This window comes from Salvelinus namaycush, chromosome 34 (genome assembly GCF_016432855.1).
Source record: "Salvelinus namaycush isolate Seneca chromosome 34, SaNama_1.0, whole genome shotgun sequence".
Taxonomy (NCBI): domain Eukaryota; kingdom Metazoa; phylum Chordata; class Actinopteri; order Salmoniformes; family Salmonidae; genus Salvelinus; species Salvelinus namaycush.
Window position 1 is genome coordinate 8505490 of NC_052340.1, and position 21291 is coordinate 8526780.

The 21291-nt window shown below is 45.3% G+C and overlaps 1 protein-coding gene across 1 annotated transcript in view; it reads right to left on the reverse strand.

Annotated features, from left to right (window-relative positions):
* LOC120029154 (spectrin beta chain, non-erythrocytic 4-like) overlaps positions 1-21291 on the reverse strand; it is a 53423-nt gene that overhangs the window by 16180 nt on the left and 15952 nt on the right. The window contains 3 exon segments of the mRNA XM_038974459.1: positions 10324-10470; positions 14121-14211; positions 15746-15948. Of these exon segments, the coding sequence (XP_038830387.1) occupies positions 10324-10470; positions 14121-14211; positions 15746-15948 (441 nt within the window).

Here is a 21291-nt window from a genome sequence, read left to right on the forward strand (position 1 = left end):
GCACCTTTGGCAGCGATTACAACCTTGAATCTTCTTGGGTATGACGCTACCAGCTTAACACACTTGTATTTGGGGAGTTTCTCCCATTCTTCTCTGCAGATCCTCTTAAGCTCTGTCAGGTTGGATAGGGAGCGTCGCTGCACAGCTATTTTGAGGTCTCACCAGAGATGTTCTATCGGGTTCAAGTTTGGAATCTGGCTGGGCCACTGAAGGACATTCAGAGACTTGTCCCGAAACCATCCCTGCATTGTCTTGGCAGTGTGCTTAGGGTCATTGTCCTGTTGGAAGGTGAACCTTCGCCCCAGTCTGCGGTCTTGAGCGCTCCGGAGCAGATTTTCATCAAGGATCTCTCTGTACTTTCCTCCATTCATCTTTCCCTCGATTCTGACTAATCTCCCAGTCCCTGCCGCTGAAAAACATCCCCACAGCATGATGCTGCCACCACCATGCTTCACCGTAGGGATGGTGCCAGGTTTCATCCAGACCTGACGCTGAGCATTCCGGCCAAAGAGCTCAATCTTGGTTTAATCAGACCAGAGAATCTTGTTTCTCATGGTCTGAGTCCTTTAGGTGCCTTTTAGCAAACACCAAGTGGGCTGTCATGTGCATTTTACTGAGGAGTGGCTTCTGTCTGGCCACTCTACCATAAAGGCCTGATTGGTGAAGTGCTGCAGAGATGGTTGTCCTTCTGGACGGCTCTCCCATCTCCACAGAGGAACTCTGGAGCTCTGTCAGAGTGACAATCGGGTTCTTGGTCACCTCCCTGACCAAGGCCCTTCTCCCCCGATTTCTCAGTTTGGCCAAGCGGCCAGCTCTAGGAAGAGTCTTGGTGGTTCCAAACTTCTCCATTTAAGAATGATGGAAGCCACTACGTTCTTGGGGACCTTCAATGCTACAGAATTGTTTAAGTACCCCCAGATCTGTGCCTCAACACAATCCTTTCTCAGAGCTCCAAGGACAATTCCTTCGACCTCATGGCTTGGTTTTTGCTCTGACATGCACTGTCAACTGTGGGACCTTATATAGACAGGTGTGTGCCTTTCCAAATCATGTCCAATCAATTGAATTTACCACAAGTGGACTCCAATCAAGTTATAGAAACATCGCAAGGATGATCAATGGAAACAGGATGCACCTGAGCTCAATTTCGAGTCTCATAGCAAAGGGTCTGAATACTTATGTAAATAAGGTATTTCTCTTTTTAATTTGTAATACATTGCAGAAAATTATAAAACACTTTTTTTGTTTTTACATTATGGGGTATTGTGTGTAGATTGATGAGGGGGAAATAAATAAAAAATAATTCGAATAAGGATATAACGTAACAAAATCTGGAAAAAGGGAAGGGGTCTGAATACTTTACGAATGAACTGTACATACAGTAAGTATTCACACCACTGAGCCAATCAATATTATAATCACCTTTGGCAACAATTACAGATGTGAGTCTTTGTGGGTAAGTCTTTGCACACCTAGATTTCCAATTATTCTTTTTAATATTCTTCAAGTTCTGTCAAGTTGGTTGTTAATCATTTCTAGACAGCAAGTCTTGTCATAGATTTCTATTCCGATTTAAGTCAAAACTGTAACTATAGGCCACTCAATGTCATCTTGGTAAGCAACTCCAGTGTATATTTGGCCTTGGGTTTTAGGTTATTGTCCTGTTGAAAGGTGAATTTGTCTTCCAGTGTCTGATGGAAAACAGACTGAACAAGGTTTTCCTCTAGGATTTTACCTGTGCTTAGCTCTTCTGTTTATTTTTATCCTAACAAACTCCCTAGTCCTTGCCGATGACAAGAATATCCATAACACGATGTAGCCACCACCATACATGAAAATATGAAGAGTGGTACTTAGTGATGGGTTGTGTTGGAATTGTCTTAAACATAACCCTTTGCATTCAGAACGTAAAGTTCATTCCTTTGCCACATACTTTGGCAGTTGTACCTTGGCAGTTGTACAGGATGCATGTTTTGGAATATTCCTTCCTCTTCGGCAACTGCGTTAGGAGGGAAGCCTGTATCTTTGTAGTGATTGGGTGTATTGATACACCATCCAAAGTATAATTAATAACTTTACCATGCTCAAAGGGATATTCCGGTGCCCCCGCACATTGACTCTGTACCGGTGTCCCCTGTATATAGCCTCATTACTGTTATTGTACTGCTGCTCTTTAACGATTTGTTATTTTATTTTTTACTTAAAACGTATTTTTCTTAAAACTGCATTGTTCGTTAAAGGCTTGTAAGTAAGCATTTCACTGTTGTATTCGGCGCACGTGACATAACATTAGATTTGATTTGATATTCAATGCCTGCTTCTTTTTACCCAATGCCACGCCCTGACCATAGAGAGCTTTTTATTCTCTATGTTGGTTAGGTCGGGGTGTGACTAGGGTGGGTCATCTAGGTGAATAATGATCTATGTTGGCCTGGTATGGTTCCCAATCAGAGGCAGCTGTTTATCGTTGTCTCTGATCGGGGATCATATTTAGGCAGCCATTTCCCCCTTGTGCTTTGTGGGATCTTGTTTATGTTTAGTTGCCTGTTCGCACTGAATTGTCGTCACGGTTCGTTTATTCTTTATTTGTTTTTGTATTTACTTAAGTTTCACTTTCATTAAAATATGTGGAACTCAACATACGCTGCGCCTTGGTCCGACCTTCATTATTACGAACGACGTGACACCCAATCAATCCAATAGGTGCCTTCCTTTCCTAGGCAGTGAAAAAGCTCCCTTGTCTTTGTGGTTGAATCTCTGTTTGAAATTCATTGCTTCACTGAGGGACCTTTACAGATAATTGAACAGTACGTGTGGGGTAAAGAGGTGAGGTAGTCATTTAAAAATCATGTTAAACATGATTATTGCAAGCATAGAGTCCATACAACTTAGTATGTGACTTGTGAAGCGAATTTTTACTCCTCAACTTATTTAGGCCTGTCATAACAAAGGGGTTGAACACTTATTGACCCAAGACATTTCAGCTTTTCATTTTTAATTCATGTTTAAAAATGTCTAAAAACATCATTCCACTTTGACATTATGGGGTATTGTGTCTAGAGCCAGTGACACAAAATGTACATTTAATCCATTTTAAATTCAGGCTGTAACACAACAAAATGTGGAAAAAGTCAAGGGGTGTGAAAACTTTCTGAATGGACTGTATGTTGGTCTATTGTACTTCCAACAATGTGTACCTTCCTTTTCCTTCTCATCTAACCGGTGTTAGATAGCTAGCTACAGCTGCTAACCTTATACCAGCTAGATGCTACTGTTTCGCAGCAACCGAGTTGCACCCGGTTTTAGAACTCTGAGATTCGGCTGAAAAGATAGTCAGAAATGCTACAAAAAGGTAGCACATCATTGGTTTATATTGGGCAGAAATGTGCACGTGAGAGCGGTAAATTGTGAATTGAATCAAAACTGTTACACCTAAAAAAGGTATTCAGTCAAATGAATCTAAGTCTAATGGTCACCTTATGACGATGTATTGGCGTACACATGATGGTTGGGAGATTTGAATTTAACCTTGAGATTCAACAATGTTTGCACAACTATAATGTTTTACAATGTATTTCCATATTGAAGCACTGCAATTAGAATAATGTAGACTGCAAACATGTTAAACAATATTTAGCAAATATGGGGCAGGGTATTGAACGGAATAGGCTATAACGGTCTAATATTGAAATTGGAGTTGATGACAACGCTCTGATTGGCCAGTGAAGGGCCAAGCTTCGACGAACCCACAACTTGATTATTCATTAAAACCCAACCCTTTCACGCCACCGCCAGCTACTGCGCCCATAATTCTGGTTGTGAAAATGGCACAAATATTTCTGACACCCCGAACCTATAACGCTACCGCCAGCGCTAAGATTTACCATTGCTTTAGGTTTGTCAAAATAGATCCCTTTATGTTCACGTATTTATCGATCATAAAGTAGACCTACAATGTGAGCATGTTTGACAAATTAAACGTTAAGGTTCATCTAAATGTAAATTATTACATTGATTTTTCTTGTTGATTGAAGAGGGTTCTGTTCATTTCCTGGTCTGAGAATTAATGGGCAAATGGGCGCGTTCCAGCGCATGGTTAAAGGTACGGTTAATGCAGTAGTAGCTTATTCCGGGGGGACGTACATGTTTATATCCCAGATTGTGTTTCTGCTCTAAAGCATGGAATAGCACCTGTATTGAAGTGTGTGCTCGGAAAATACTTAGACGTTAGTTAACTGAACATGTTTGGTATTTCATGCCAACCGGTAATTGATCATGATGTCAATTGGGTTGCTCTCATTAGTTAAATGCATTATGGGTAGTGTTATTTAAACCCTGTCATTTCCTTGTTAGAGAGAGAGAGAAAGGGTAAAGCCGGCATACCTCTGGGTTTGCAGAAATCTGGGTTTTTGGTTTTGAGCTCTATTTGGATTTATGTTCCATGTACTGCAACGTCCAGTTTATTCTTTTTGTTTGTGTTGTACAGTCGCTGGCTAAGTCTTGCAAATAAAAAGCCTCAATCTGGCAAGAAAAATCTGATCTGTATTTCTGTCTCCTCACTGTGTCACGCCCTGGCCGTAGAGATCCTTTTTATGTCTCTATTTTGGTTGGTCAGGGCGTGAGTTTGGGTGGGCATTCTATGTCTGGTGTTCTATGTTGTCCTTGTTTTGTATTTCTATGTGTTTGGCCTGGTATGGTTCCCAATCAGAGGCAGCTGTCTATCGTTGTCTCTGATTGAGAACCATACTTAGGTAGCCTGTTCCCACCTGTGTTTGTGGGTGGTTGTTTTCTGTTTTGTGTGTCATCACCTTACAGGACTGTTCGTTTGTCGTTTTTGTTGTTTCGTCAAGTGTTTCGTATTTTATTAAAGGTAATATGAACACTTACCACGCTGCACCTTGGTCCTCTTCTCCTTCTCCCGACGACGTTCGTTACACACTGTTAAAATCCTACCACTGGTTCAACTTCACAAGCCTACATAATAAACTTGGCTTTCCGTAATATTGTAGCACAGTATCCTGTATTAAGAAAAGCAAAAATGTAGCCAATATATTGTTTAGAATTGGTGCTACAGCGTTACAGAAATGTTCCACTAACCGTTATGAGGACACTGTGATAGCTGGGTATTAGCAATGTCCTGAAAGTGTTGGAACATGGAGCTGTATGACATAATTGTCTATCTGCCTCCCTCTACCTCCCTGCTATGTGCTGTAGTCGAGGAGGCTCTGACTGTTCTCCCTCTCTGCCTGCTCTCTTCTCACTCTCCATCTCGGCTCACACGCCCTTTATATTGCAGCGCCGGCAAAAACACATGGGTCAAACTCCACTCCCAAAGGGGTTAAGAAAAGAGGGCGAGTGTGTGTGTAGGATGCTAGTTGTGGGACGCCAGGGACCTAAACAGATGGAGTTGCAATTATAAAATGCAGTGCTTATGTTGTTGTTATGGCATCACTAATAATGTAGTGTCAGGGTAGCTACTGGTAATGATGACTGCTTTCCATCATACATAATCCCGAACACACACACGCATGCAGGCATGCTCAATGCACACACCACACACACACCGAAACAAAAGAGAGAGAGTCACTTTTGCAACTTGTAAAATAGTAAGGGGCCAATGAACTAACTGAGAAACGAGGGGAAAGGGAAGAGGAAATAAGAGCCCTTTGGGCTTTGGGTAGCAATAGCTTTGAGAGAAACAGTGGCAGGCCCCATTTATAAAAAGTTATACACTGCAATTCTGCACTTCCAAAATTAGGTTAGACACCCACAGACACCGGTTGTTCTCACATCCAGTCTTCTCACCTGCAGCTGATCCGTGTAATTAACACCTCTATTTATATGATATTTTCTCACATTTTAGTCATTTAGCAGATGCTCTTTCCGGGAACATTTTCATACTTTTTCGTACTTTATCTGTACAGTCATACATTTTCTGATACTCTTCACGGTAGCCCTTTAATATGTCACTTCCTGCTGGTTTCACTTCCTGGTTTCAGAGATATGGGAGAGAAGCAGGACAAATGACCTTCATACACGAGGTACGCTGGGAGGGGACAGGCTGTTGCCTGGCAACCACTGCAAGCGCGGGCACATATCCGTCCACTTGGCAAAGTTGCACCTTCCAACAGCTGCCGGGCATGTGACGTCAGGGAGAAAATCCACCACGTAAAAATGTAAATCACCTGACAGTTACAGGGTAAGAGGGTCACCTGCATCAAAAGGCTGATTCTAGCTGCTATAAAGGCCTATACTTTAGCTACTCAAAACCTTGGAGACAGTCCTAGACCCTTTCATACAGTTGAAGTCGGAAGTTTACATACACTTAGGTTGGAGACATTAAAACTTGTTTTTCAACCACTCCACAAATTTCTTGTTAACAAACTATAGTTTTGGCAAGTCGGTTAGGACATCTACTTTGTGCATGACACAAGTCATTTTTCCAGCAATTGTTTACAGACAGATTATTTCACTTATAATTCACTGTATCACAATTCCAGTGGGTCAGAAGTTTACATACACTAAGTTGACTGTGCCTTTAAACAGCTTGGAAAATTCCAGAAAATGATGTCATGGCTTTAGAAGATTCTGATAGGCTAATTGACATCATTTGAGTCAATTGGAGGTGTACCTGTGGATGCATTTCAAGGCCTACCTTCAAACTCAGTGCCTCTTTGCTTGACATCATGGGAAAATCAAAAGAAATCAGCCAAGACCTCAGAAAAAAAATTGTAAACCTCCACAAGTCTGGTTCATCCTTGGGAGCAATTTCCAAACGCTTGAAGGTACCACGTTCATCTGTACAAACAATAATACGCAAGTATAAACACCATGGGACCACGCAGCCGTCATACCGCTCAGGAAAGAGACGCGTTCTGTCACCTAGAGATGAACGTATTTGGTGCGAAAAGTGCAAATCAATCCCAGAATAACAGCAAAGGACCTTGTGAAGATGCTGGAGGAAGTAGGTACAAAAGTATCTATATCCACTGTAAAACGAGTCCTATATCGACATAACCTGAAAGGCCGCTCAGCAAGGAAGAAGCCACTGCTCCAAAACCTACTTTTGGAGAAATGTCCTCTGATCTGATGAAGCAAAAATATAACTGTTTGGCCATAATGACCATCGTTATGTTTGAAGGAAAAAGGGGGACACTTGCAAGCCAAAGAACACCATCCCAACCGTGAAACACGGGGGTGGCAGCATCATGTTGTGGGGGTGCTTTGCTGCAGGAGGTACTGGTGCACTTCACAAAATAGATGGCATCATGAGGACAGAAAATTATGTGGATATATTGAAGCAACATCTCAAGACATCAGTCAGGAAGTTAAAGCTTGGTCGCAAATGGGTCTTCCAATTGGACAATTTTTATTTTTATTTTATTTCACCTTTATTTAACCAGGTAGGCAAGTTGAGAACACGTTCTCATTTACAATTGCGACCTGGCCAAGATAATGACTCCAAGCATACTTCCAAAGTTGTGGCAAAATGGCTTAAGGACAACAAAGTCAAGGTATTGGAGTGGCCATCACAAAGCCCTGACCTCATGGAAAATTTGTGGGCAGAACTGAAAAAGCGTGTGCGAGCAAGGAGGCCTATAAAACCTGACTCAGTTACACCAGTTCTGTCAGGAGGAATGGGCCAAAATTCACCCAACTTATTGTGGGAAGCTTGTGGAAGGCTACCTAAAACGTTTGACCCAAGTTAAACAATTTAAAGCCAATGCTACCAAATACTAATTGAGTATGTAAACTTCTGACCCACTGGGAATGTGATGAAATAAATAAAAGCTGAAATATATCATTCTCTCTACTATTATTCTTACATTTCACATTCTTATAATAAAGTGTTGATCCTAACTGACCTAAGACAGGGAATTTTTACTCGGATTAAATGTCAGGAATTGTGAAAAACTGAGTTTAAATGTATTCGGCTGTATGTAAACTTCCGACTTCAACTGTATATAACCAATTTGCTTTGGGTAAATTGTCGATAGAGAACACAGCTCTTGAAAATCCAGGAGGGGGAAAATAATGTTTCCCAGGACCACCCTAACTCAAACCAATATGGTTGTAACACTAGCGCCGACCCAACAGATTTATCACAGCTACAGCTTGCTAGGGCTGTCCCCTCAGGAAATCTTTGGGTAGTCTTATCTATACATTGGCTCTATGAAATAGTCTTGAACTCACATAAGACCACCAACTTGCCCTTTACAGAGGGCTACGTTCACCTACGGCGATCTCAGAGTGTTGCCGTTACTGAGGGAAATCTATTGTCAGGTCAGAGTGTACCAACACAAATGAGAAAATATATGAGACAGAATACCAGCGAAAACAGCCAGTATTACAAACAATTCTGATTTTATAGAAAAATGTAAGCTGTTTAAGTACAATAGAACGTTTTCATCCATGAAAAAAATTATAAATGCCAAATGTGAAACCTTTCCACTGTTATTCAATATTATGGTACAGCCTACATTATTAATATAAGCCATGCAGTGTAGGTTTAAATATTCAGAACAAAGGCTACTCTTTCTAAAATACTCTGATCTTTCAAAGGCATATCCGATATTCATTTCTCAATCTGAGAACAAAACCATGGTCATTATCCTGAATCGTTGGTCTGAGTTTGAAATTGTCAAGCAAAGATAGTGTATATTCATGAACCACTATGGTTCTAAACATGAACGGATTCCGACCTAGATTCATCCATAATATAAATATTAGATTTTTAATTAGATTATTCAGATATCAGGCATTCCAACCCCCAGACTCGCTCACACACAGAGCAGGTCACCAGTTGGCATGGCTTCAAATGACACACACACACACACACACACACACACACACACACACACACACACACACACACACACACACACACACACACACACACACACACACACACACACACAGTGCAGCTGTGTTACAGTGCATTTAGGGTGCCTGTCGCTCCGCGTTTCATTTGTTTTCCCACCAACGCTATGACAGAGCCCCGGGGGAGAAAACTGTGTTTCTGTTTGGGTACACAGCATCGCTGGGAGACGTGGCTAATCATACTGTACCTAGAAATACTTTACTGTAAGAGGAGCTATATACAGATAACATGCTGCTAATTATTCTACTGAGATCATAGGCATGCCAATGGGTGTGCCTCCAAGCGACCGTTCCCTTGTACAGCAGCTGCAGTAAGCACCTTCCAATAACACTCCAGTATCTATCTATGCAGATGACCTGAATTTTAATCCAAAATGGATCGTACCACTTAGACTCAGCCTCGATGACATCACTGCATTACAGTGGAGGCTGCTGAGGGGCTCATAATAATGGCTGGAATGGAGTCAATGGAATGACATCAAACACATCAAAGATGTGGTTTCCATGTGGTTGACACCATTCCATTGACTCCATTCCAGCCATTATTATGAGCCGTCCTCCCCTCAGCAGCCTCCACTGCTACATTACACTTCTGGATATACTTAGGCCTAATGGCAACCATGTTCCCAAATCCATTTGCACAGTGTACAAATGCACAGTGTACGAACGTTCAGTGAAAACGTTTGCTTTTCCACGTCATGTGCATCTAGTGCAGCCCTGTTCCGATTAGGGGGAATAGGATTGATATCACAGGGTATAATGAGCCACGTCCGAGCCAGTGGGTGTACTTGTACTACTTGCCTAAAGCAATTATCCCACTGATGTTACAGTTTGTATCAATCTGATAGGGCAGGCAGGGCCCACAGATATGATGTGGTGATGTGACCAGTGGAGATTTCAGGCAAAACTGTTCGTGCTCATAGGCTCATCAGGGCATCATCAGGGCATCTCTATTCACTGACACGCTCAACCATCAACTCTCAGTGCCTGTGATTGTCCTTTAATTCAACTAATGGTAAACCAAATGGCAATTCTCGTCAAGTTTATGCTCGTTTGCTGTGTCGCACTCGAAACAGGCTTAGAAATAATAATTTGCAAAATAAATCATTTAAGAGCATATCAAATCATTACGAACCACAAATATTGCAGATAATATTGTTATTTGATTACATACAGTATAAACGCTGGTCTGATCACATTTTAACAAGGAACGTTGTATTTTTTCATTCTACAAACAAAACAAATGACATAGCAACAATGAGTTGACACTAACTTTCCCCCCATCCCCAACCAGCACACACCCAAAACTCTGACGACACCACCACCATCAACAGAGCAGCCAGCTCAGTCTCCCCTTCCCCATTCCTGAGCATCAGCCCATGGTAGATACCCACCCCCGCCTCTGTGTAGAGCCCCAGTGGTGCTGTACTCTACTCTACTCACCCTCTCGATCTTCTCCAGCCACTCTTTGTTCTGGGCCAGCTCGGCCATGAAGGCCTGGTGCTTCAGCCACTTCTTGTGCAGCTTCTGCGTCTCATCGCGGGACGTGTCACGAGCCATGAGCATCTTCTCTGCCACCCAGTCTCCAAGCTGAGGGACAAGGGAGCTGTCAGTACAGGATGATCATGCCACTCAATGCATTTGTACTGTCATCTAGGTGGACAATATAGGCTACTAACAGACGCATGCAGAGTAGCATAGATGCCCACATACATAGAGACACACACACACATGCAGGCACGTGTCTGTACACACACACACACACACGCACACACACACACACACAATACCTGTACAAGCACACACAGAGATGTATTCAGGCTGACCAGTCATTTGAAAAACTAAAAGATCAATGTAAACAATGGGTCAAAAATAAACACACAGAGAAAGAATAGAAAAGCAATCATCCAAACACATGAACACAGAGACACACACAAGGTCAAGCACATGCATGTTAAACACATACAGCAGACACATGTATGCAGACACATGTGTTGTACCACACAAGCATACACCCGGTAACAGGAATTCATAAACACGGTAACAGGACATGTACACAGAACACGCAAAAGCACACCTCTACACAAGCACATAATCCATTGGCACATTTGGTACAAAAGTAAGCTGACCATTACATTCAAGGCCAAACATACAAAATAACTTATATCCCTGCCCATTCAACATCATCAGTACAAGCAATATAAAAAGAACAATATCTCTCTATCTCCTGCCTGCCTCCCACATATTTCCACCCCCATCTTCTGGACTAGGCTCTCCCGTCCTTGACTGCTACTCCCCTGACATCTAACGGGAAATCTGTTTAATTTACCGGCAGGCAGCGTTAACAGGAACGGCCTATAGGGTTGTGACGGGTGGCCGTACGTATCCACATCCTCGACCTGCCCGTCCAGGTAGGAATAAGGCACAAATCCTCCACAGTAAGAGAGGGAGATGCTGGAGGAATCAAAACAAACAAGCAGCAAGGCAAAGCTGCTCCTAAAAAAAAAACGGAGATAAGATGATGCAGAGGCTACACTAGCCTCTCTGCTGCTCCGTTGCCGTGGCGCGTTGCCGTGTTGCCGTGGCGCGTTGCCATGTTGCCGTGGCGCGTTGCCGTGGCTGGCATGTTCAATCCAGAGAAAGGGATAAGGATGAGGAGGAGGCGGACCAGTGACGAGAGCGAGAGAATGAGAAATGGAGAAATGAAAAATCTCCCCAAAACAATAAAATGGCAGGCTCCAGAAGCAGGTTTGCCCCTCCCCATGAACCCTCTCCTCTCCCCCTCATTCAGCCCCCACCTACAGCAAGCAGGCTGGTGGAGGACGGGCTGGGATTCAGAAGCATCAGCGATGGCCTGGAGGCTCAGTGGTTGTGGTTAGTGATGCTGTGAGGAGAGGGAGGGAGGGATGGGATATGGGAGGAGGGGGCTGGCGTTTGATAGTGTCAAGGAGGGAGGATGGTGGAGAGATTCTGCTCCTCTGGCTCCAAAGAAATCCAGACACGCTCATCGCTCTTCAGAGTACCTCACGACTCCTCTATCACATTCATATTGTCTTTCTTCTCCACCCCCAATCCCCAACCCTTTTCCTTTTGCCTGCCTGCCTCTCACTCTCTCTCTCGTTTGGTTTGTCCCTCTGCTGCAGTCCTTGCCTAATCCAGCTGCACAGGGCTGTATTCCGGGCTGTAACAAGCCCCAGTTTCCCCAACCCTGCTGCTGCTGCAGTGGCTGAGCAGAGCGAGGTAATAGAAAGCTTGCACTGGATCGAGCCAGCGAGTGAGAGCCAGAGAGGGAGAGCCAGCGAGGGAGAGCCAGAGAGGGAGAGCCAGCGAGGGAGAGCCAGAGAGGGAGAGCCAGAGAGGGAGAGCCAGAGAGGGAGAGCCAGCGAGGGAGAGAGGAGGGGCGAAAGGAAGGGAGGGGGAGTGGATGAGCAGCATAGAGAGAGCGAGAAAGAGAGAGAGAGAGATCCTACGCTGCTGTGAGGCGTCACCAGGGGGAATGCTCTGCACTTGAACATACATCACTGAGCGGGGGGGGGGGGATAAGGGGATAAGGGGACAGAGAAAGACGGAGGTAGGGAGGGAGAGATGATATATTTGTGGTTTGATAGATTTACTACTCTGCTTTCGTGTAAAGGGTCCATGGCATATTTCTCCTCAACCTCTCACCCCTGGATGCTGCCCTCCTGACCAGAGGAGCTCAGTGGGGATCACAGGCAGAAAGCACCCCTGGGACCCCAAATGGGCCCATGTGCAGACTGGGAGGCAGCAGCTTATGGAAATATAGGAATGGCGCTCATCAAATGGACTCCAGTGGTACCACTGCTATTAGAGATGATGACCCTCTGCCTCCAGTCCACAGTCAGGTCAATGTGATGTCCCTACATGGGGGTCATCACCAGGGTGACCAGGCCTCCTCCTCCTCCTCATGGCTCCATCTTACCATCTCTTACCAACAGGGCCATCTCATATCTATAGGGAAACTATTCAATTTAAAGTGTTTATTGCACTACGTTTTTGGGACGCTACCAATAGACAAGTGAACTAGCAAAGTCTAGAATTCTGCTAGAACTGTGGTTCAGAATGGAGCATGGTAAAAACCAGCCGCTGGATGTGCATCAACCCTTTGTTCCCAAGCCAGTACAGCTGTATAGAAAGCGTAAAAGTTAAGAACACACTACTGACTTGGTTCTGCACGTTCTTACAAACTGTCGCAGTGTGTGTCCCTCTCATACAGTAGGCCACACATGGGCAGGGAAGCCTTCTCACCCAGATACACCCCCTTTCCCCTGAACAAATGATGAAGGGAGGTGGTGGTGAATTATTCAATGCAGGGCAGGCAGAGAGAAAGTTGCAGAAACGGAATAAAGCTCTGGGTTAGGTAGGGTAGCTCTTGGGCACACTATAATACCCTTTCATTTAAAACATTTTATTAAACTAAGCAAGTCAGTTAAGAACAAATTCTTATTTACTACCCCGACCAAACCCTAACCCGGACGATGCTGGGCCAATTGTGCGCCACCCTATGGGACTCCGAATCACGGCCGCTTGCGATACAGCCCGGAATCGAACCAGGGTCTGTAGCGACGCTGCGCCACTCGGGAACCCCTGATACAGCTGATGCATCCAGGTTGGGCACTGGACACTGAATATGGCTGTCCTGACTCACAGCACAGCTTAAACATGGCAGTCAAAGTCCTGTCACAGCAAAGCATCATCTTCCTTTGCAACCAAATGACAACCGTATGACAAGTATCCACCGACTATCAACTAGGTCAGCCTCTCTCAACGGGTTCGCCAGAAGTTGACTGTCCTGTCAGAAAGATCCAGCAACATCCAATCACGTCTAAACTTCAGATGAGTCAAGTTCGTCTGTCACTCACATCCCCAAGTTAAGCATCTAACACAGCAGCCGGCTGGCTCAAATCCTTCAACTTACATAGAAAAAAATATACATTTTTGTCACCCCTGATATAAAGATTGAGGAAGAACAGGAACCCACTCCAGGTCTTTCAGATTTCATTCAATTTCAGCGAAGCAGAGTTTCAGTATATCCCTGAAGGATCCCGCAATATGATATTCACCTGGAGGTTTAAGCCTGACCCCCTGTGGTCCCAGGCAGAGACATGTACAGTACAGTATAGCTCTGAACCCAAGCCCTTTTTTGAACCCATACTACCTCCCATTGGTGATTCCATTGATATGCCAGTGTTGGTTATGACACTATTCGTGTTTCGTCCTACCTCGTGGCAGTCCTGTAGTAACCTCTGGAGCCCCCACTGGCCGTTGAGCCTCTCCAGCCACTGTTGGGCCAATTCCCGGTTCTGGTTGCCTCTGTGGAGGAGAGAAACATAAAGCAATTCATTCACACACTGCTCAATTCATTCACACACTGCATCAATCACTCTACTGGTATCTGCAACTGTAACTCTATGATGTAGATGGCTTTGGTGCAGCACACCGAGCAACAATGAACAACAGTCCATTGTAAAGACATGAGTCGGCCAACGGTCTCATCTAAATATCTCCCTAACATGTGGTCGCCCCATGCTATTGTTGGGGTGGAGAGTTGAATACGGGGTAACTAGGCCCCTCCTTGCCTCACCCATCAGTATGAATGTCATGCTCTGCTGTTAAAGAAAGTATCAACGAGGGGAGTTTCTTTTCGGTCGCTTATGCTTTGTCTCCTCTGTGTACCATTGTGTTTGTGAAGCCCACCTGCTACCAAGACCACTTCGTTATCACTATAGTATAACTAACTCATATTTGAACAGCATTTTATATTTCAATATCCATGGTGCATTCATATAATGTACCAGTCAAAAGTTTGGACACACCCACTCATTCAAGGGTTTTTCTTAATTTTCACTATTTTCAACATTGTAGAATAATAGTGACGACATCAAAACTATGAAACTACGAATCATGTAGTAACCAACAAAAAGTGTTAAACTGTCACGCCCTGACCATAGAGAGCTTTTTATTCTCTATGTTGGTTAGGTCGGGGTGTGACTTGGGTGGGTCATCTAGGTGATTTATATTTCTATGTTGGCCTGGTATGGTTCCCAATCAGAGGCAGCTGTTTTTCGTTGTCTCTGATTGGGGATCATATTTAGGCAGCCATTTCCCCTTTGTGGGATCTTGACTATGTATAGTTGCCTGTGAGCACAATTGTAGCGTCACGTTTCGTTTTGTGATTTATTGTTTTCTTTGAGTTTCACTACCTAATAAAGAGGATGGAACCATACCATGCTGCATCTTGGTCCACTCATTCTAACGTTCGTGACATAAACAAATCAAAGTAAGTTTTCTAACTTAGAAATTCCACAAATTAACTTTTAACAAGGCACACCTGTTAATTGAAAGGCATTTCAGGTGACTACCTCATGAAGCTGGTTGAGAGAAGTGTGCAAAGCTGTCATCAAGGCAAAGGGTGGCTATTTTGAAGAATCTAAAATACAAAATATATTTCGATTTTTTTAAACACTTTTGGTTGCTACACGATTCCATATGTGTTATTGCATAGTTTTGATATTTTCACTATTATTCTACAATGTAGAAAATAGTCAAAAATAAAGAAAAACCCTGGAAAGAGTAGGTGAGTCCAAACTTTCAACTGGTACTGTACGGTATTGTGCCTCTGCTAAGTGACAAGTGATACCTCTACCTTTACCTCATGCGTTTCAGACTTTACCACAGCACCCTCCCCTGTATAAATAAGGACAGGTGAATATTCAGTCATGCTGCTATATGGATCGGATGCCTCCGTGCTCTTCTATGTATAGTCAAAGATGTTAAAGAAAGATTGTACATGGCTTTGACATACAATAGCATGGTCAGACAAGAACAATCCTATGTCGCCCCCCACCTGTTAGCGAGGGTGTCCACACGCTCCTTGATGCGGTCCGAGTAGATGTTGCTCTGGCTAATAAGGCTCTCTCCGGCCTCGATGACAGCCTTGATGCGATGCAAGTTGAGCTCCATGGTGGTGGTAAAGTCCTTGTGTTTCTTGATGGCAGCCTCCACCGTCTCCACAGTGGTGGGCAGCTCAACATGGGCCAAGGCTGACTCCTGGAGGGGGACAGGGAGAATGGACAGAGTCAGAACCCCACGTCAGTGAAGAGTTTATAAATGTACAAGAGAGTAGAGGGAATATAAGTAAAACTGAGAGAGAAAATGGGAATATTACTGTAGTAAGCTCTTATGTAGTATGTGGGGGAAAACCTTGCTCACAGACATGGGTATCATCTCATGGCATTTTATCAATAACTACATTAGCGTGTTTAGTACATGCAAAAGGTGCAGATTCTATTTTGCTGAATGACAAATAAACGGATCTATAATGAGGTCAGGTTTCAGTCATTATTGGCAAGGAACCCGACAATGTTTTCCTGATCAATGAATGGCATGAAAATAGCAACCCTCTCAGGCTCTATTTCATACTACAAAGCTCTGCCAAGATGTCTGAATGCTGAATTGTTGTGTTCAACACAATGACATGTAAAGTAAAGTGATAGTGTAAGGACATTCCTACATGTATGGTACTGTCATGACGTTGGCCTGGGGGTAGGTTTAACTAATACAAAAACGTGACGCTACACAAACTACGTGCACACATGCAACATAGACAATTACCCACAACCTGCCTAATGCCTATGGCTGCCTAAATATGACTCCCAATCAGAGACAACAATAGACAGCTGTCTCTAATTGAGAACCAAACTAGGCAACCATAGACTTACCTAAACACCTACACTGAACACAACCCCATGAACTCTACCAAAACCCCCTAGACAATACACACACCCTAGACTAGACAAAAACACATACATCCCCCATGTCACACCCTGACCTAACTAAAATAATAAAGAAAACAAAGATAACTAAGGCCAGGGCGTGACACCACCAGAGACATTCTTCAAAGGACAGAGGACTCGGTTTGGCAACACGGTCCATCTACCACCAACCTACTGAAGCGCAGCTCAGAGTAAATATTTATTGCATTTTCCTTTTCCAAATGGGCGGTAATTTAGAATGCATAAGATACTGTATTTACGATAGCACAGCTTCGCCTCTGTTCCAGTCTCCCGCTCTTTCACTAAAATCCCGCCCCTTTCCTTTGTGTAACAAGCTGTCATATCTGTTCCGCCCGCTAGGGACGTTTTCCTTTATGACGGCAATTTGTAATCAAGTTATGATTTAATTGTGTATGTGTGATTCTGTGTGATTAGTTAGGTATTTAGTAAATAAATAATTAAACCCAATTTTGTATTGCTGATTCAACTTGTTAGCCAGGATTCTTGCAGATAACCAAGAATTTACAACTTTCAGAATATGAGACTGAAGTAAGATGACGATTAATATTGACGGCTATGGATGTAAAATATTACTAAATCTTTAAGAGTTTATTCGGAAGATAACAGCTCTATAAATATTATTTTGTGGTGTCCCTCTCTAGTTAATTACATTTACATGATTAGTTCAATCAGGTGATATTAATTACGGAGAAATTATTTTATAGAATAGCATGTCATAGCAATTAATCTGGCATAGCCAAAGACACGACAGTACACAGGTTGAGATAAACATGGGTCGAAAGACCAAAAACAAGTCCACGGCACCCTGTTTGACAATTATTCAAAAAGAAATCCGTTGGCCTGTAGTTCTGTGCCTGTGGGGTCTAAAGGGAAAACTGGGTCTGTGGTAAAGGTCTGTTAGCAAACCAGAACAGACATGCTGTCACGGTTTTCTTCCATAGGTGAAGGAGAGGACCAAACTGCAGCGCGGCTAGTGTTCAACATGTTTAATTAGACGAATAAACGGTAACACTAATACAAATAACAAAATAACAAATGTGAAAATCGAGACAGCCCTATCTGGTGCAGACAAAACACAGAGACAGGAAACAATCACCCACAAAATCCCAACACAAAACAAGCCTCCTATATATGATTCTCAATCAGGGACAACGATTGACAGCTGCCTCTGATTGAGAACCATATTAGGCTGGACACAGAAACAGACAAACTAGACACACAACATAGAATTCCCACCCAGCTCACGTCCTGACCAACACTAAACAAGCAAAACACATAAGAACTCTGGTCAGGACGTTACAGTACCCCCCTCCTGAGGTGCGGACTCCGAACGCACCCCTAAAACTCAAGAGGAGGGTCTGGGTGGGCATCTGTCCGCGGTGGCGGCTCCGGCGCAGGACAAGGACACCACTCCACCATTGTCTTTGTCCCCCTCCTTAGCGTCCTTTGAGTGGCGACCCTCGCCCCCGACCCTGGTCTAGGAACCTTCACAAAGGTCCCCCCTAGATAGAGGAGACAGCTCAGGACAGAGAGGTAGCTCAAGACAGAGAGGTAGCTCAGGACAGAGGGGCAACTCAGGACAGAATGGCAGCTCCGGACTGAATGGCAGCTCCGGACTGAATGGCAGCTCCGGACCGAATGGCAGCTCCGGACCGAATGGCAGCTCCGGACCGAATGGCAGCTCCGGACCGAGTGGCAGCTCCGGACCGAGTGGCAGCTCCGGACCGAGTGGCAGCTCCGGACCGAGTGGCAGCTCCGGACCGAGTGGCAGCTCATGACTGGAGGGCAGCTCATGACTGGAGGGCAGCTCATGACTGGAAGGCAGCTCATGACTGGAGGGCAGCTCATGACTGGCGGGCAGCTCATGACTGGAGGGCAGCTCATGACTGGAGTGCAGCTCATGACTGGAGGGCAGCTCATGACTGGAAGGCGGCTCTGGCAGCTCCTGACTGGCTGGCGGCTCTGGCAGCTCCTGACTGGCTGACGGCTCTGGCAGCTCCTGACTGGCTGGCGGCTCTGGCGGCTCCTGACTGGCTGGCGGCTCTGGCGGCTCCTGACTGGCTGGCGGCTCTGGCGGCTCCTGACTGGCTGGCGGCTCTGGCGGCTCCTGACTGACGGACGGCTCAGATGGCGCTGGGCAGACGGATGGCTCAGACGGCGCTGGGCAGACGGATGGCTCAGATGGCGCTGGGCAGACGGATGGCTCAGATGACGCTGGGCAGACGGATGGCTCAGACGGCGCTGGGCAGACGGATGGCTCAGATGGCGCTGGGCAGACGGATGGCTCAGATGACGCTGGGCAGACGGATGGCTCAGACGGCGCTGGGCAGACGGATGGCTCAGACGGCACTGGGCAGGCGGGCAGTGCAGGCGGCGTTGGACAGACGACCGACTCTGACCTGCTGAGGCGCACAGTAGGCCTGGTGCGTGGTGCCGGAACTGGTGGTACCGGACTGAGGGCACCCACCTCAGGGCGAGTGCGGTGAGAAGGAACAGTGCGTACAGGGTTCTGGAGACGCACAGGAGGCTTGGTGCGTGGTGCCGGAACTGGAGGTACTGGGCTGGAGACACGCACCACAGGGAGAGTGCGTGGAGGAGGAACAGGGCTCTGGAGATGCACTGGAAGCCTGGTGCGTGGTGTAGGCACTGGTGGTACTGGGCTGGGGCGGGAAGGTGGCACCGGATATACCGGACCGTGAAGGAGTACACGAGCTCGTGAGCACCGAGCCTGCCCAACCTTACCTGGTTGAATGGTCCCCGTAGCCCTGCCAGTGCGGCGAGGTGGAATAGCCCGCACTGGGCTATGCTGGCGAACCGGGGACACCATTTGTAAGGCTGGTGCCATGTACACCGGCCCGAGGAGACGTACTGGAGGCCAGATATGTTGAGCCGGCTTCATGGCACTTGGCTCAATGCTCACTCTAGCCCGGCTAGTGCGGGGAGATGGAATAACCCGCACCGGGCTAAGCACACGTACAGGAGACTCCGTGCGCTCTTCCGCACAACACGGTGTCTGCCCGTACTCTCGCTCTCCACGGTAAGCCCGGGAAGTTGGCGCAGGTCTCCTACCTGACTTCACCACACTCCCCTTTAGCCCCCCCCCCAAGAAATTTTTGGGTGAGCCTCTCGGGCTTCCAGCCGCTCTGCCTTGCTAGCGCCTCATAATGCTGCCTCTCCGCTTTTGCTGCCTCCAGCTCCGCTTTGGGGCGGCGACACTCCTCTGGCTCTGCCCAGGGTCCTTTACCGTCCAGAATTTCCTCCCATGTCCATTCCTCCTGGTACCGCTGCTGCTGTCGCTGCTGCCCGTTGCCACGCTGCTTGGTCCGGGTTTGGTGGGTGATTCTGTCACGGTTTTCTTCCATAGGTGAAGGAGAGGACCAAACTGCAGCGCGGCTAGTGTTCAACATGTTTAATTAGACGAATAAACGGTAACACTAATACAAATAACAAAATAACAAATGTGAAAACCGAGACAGCCCTATCTGGTGCAGACAAAACACAGAGACAGGAAACAATCACCCACAAAATCCCAACACAAAACAAGCCTCTTATATATGATTCTCAATCAGGGACAACGATTGACATTTACATTACATTTAAGTCATTTAGCAGACGCTCTTATCCAGAGCGACTTACAAATTTACCTTTTTTATATTTAACTAGGCAAGTCAGTTAAGAACAAATTCTTATTTTTCAATGACGGCCTAGGAACAGTGGGTTAACTGCCTGTTCAGGGGCAGAACGACAGATTTGTACCTTATCAGCTCGGGGATTTGAACTTGCAACCTTTCGGTTACTAGTCCAACGCTCTAACCACTAGGCTACCCTGCCGCCCCGAGCTGACAGCTGCCTCTGATTGAGAACCATATTAGGCTGGACACAGAAACAGACAAACTAGACACACAACATAGAATTCCCACCCAGCTCACGTCCTGACCAACACTAAACAAGCAAAACACATAAGAACTCTGGTCAGGACGTTACACATGCTCTGACACACGGACAGAGAAGTCAGGGGAAATGCATGCCTTTTGACATTTCAACTGGAATCTTCTGCATGCAAAGACCCTGCAATGGAGTGCACTTTATAAAGTATGTATATATTCCAGCATGCAGAGCATAGCCTATAGATTATACTGTACATAGTCGCACACATGACACAATAAAGGAATAAATACTGTGCATGAATATAAATGCAAAACAATGTACCAAAAATGTTACATTTTTTACCTTTTAACATTATCAATTGTACTGTATAAACACCCACATACAGACACTCAAGCCTGTGAACTCTTAATAGGCACAGTGAAGACCAAATTGCCAAAGCGTTGCCTCCCTCACAATAGTGTGCAAGAAGATAGCTACTAGTTTTGCTGCAGGTCTTCAATGTTGCAGGTTTACGACTGGTCGTTGGTTGTGCTGTCATATCCAATAGCACATCTTGCTGGGATTTCCTGCTATAGAGCCACCTATAAATTCTACATCTAGGCTAGGGATCACAGGCATACTGTATACTGTGCTGTGTGTATAAACATCCCTCTGATCATTTCAACAATGCCCTTTCCCACACCCTTTTTGATTCCAGGTAGAACCCTTT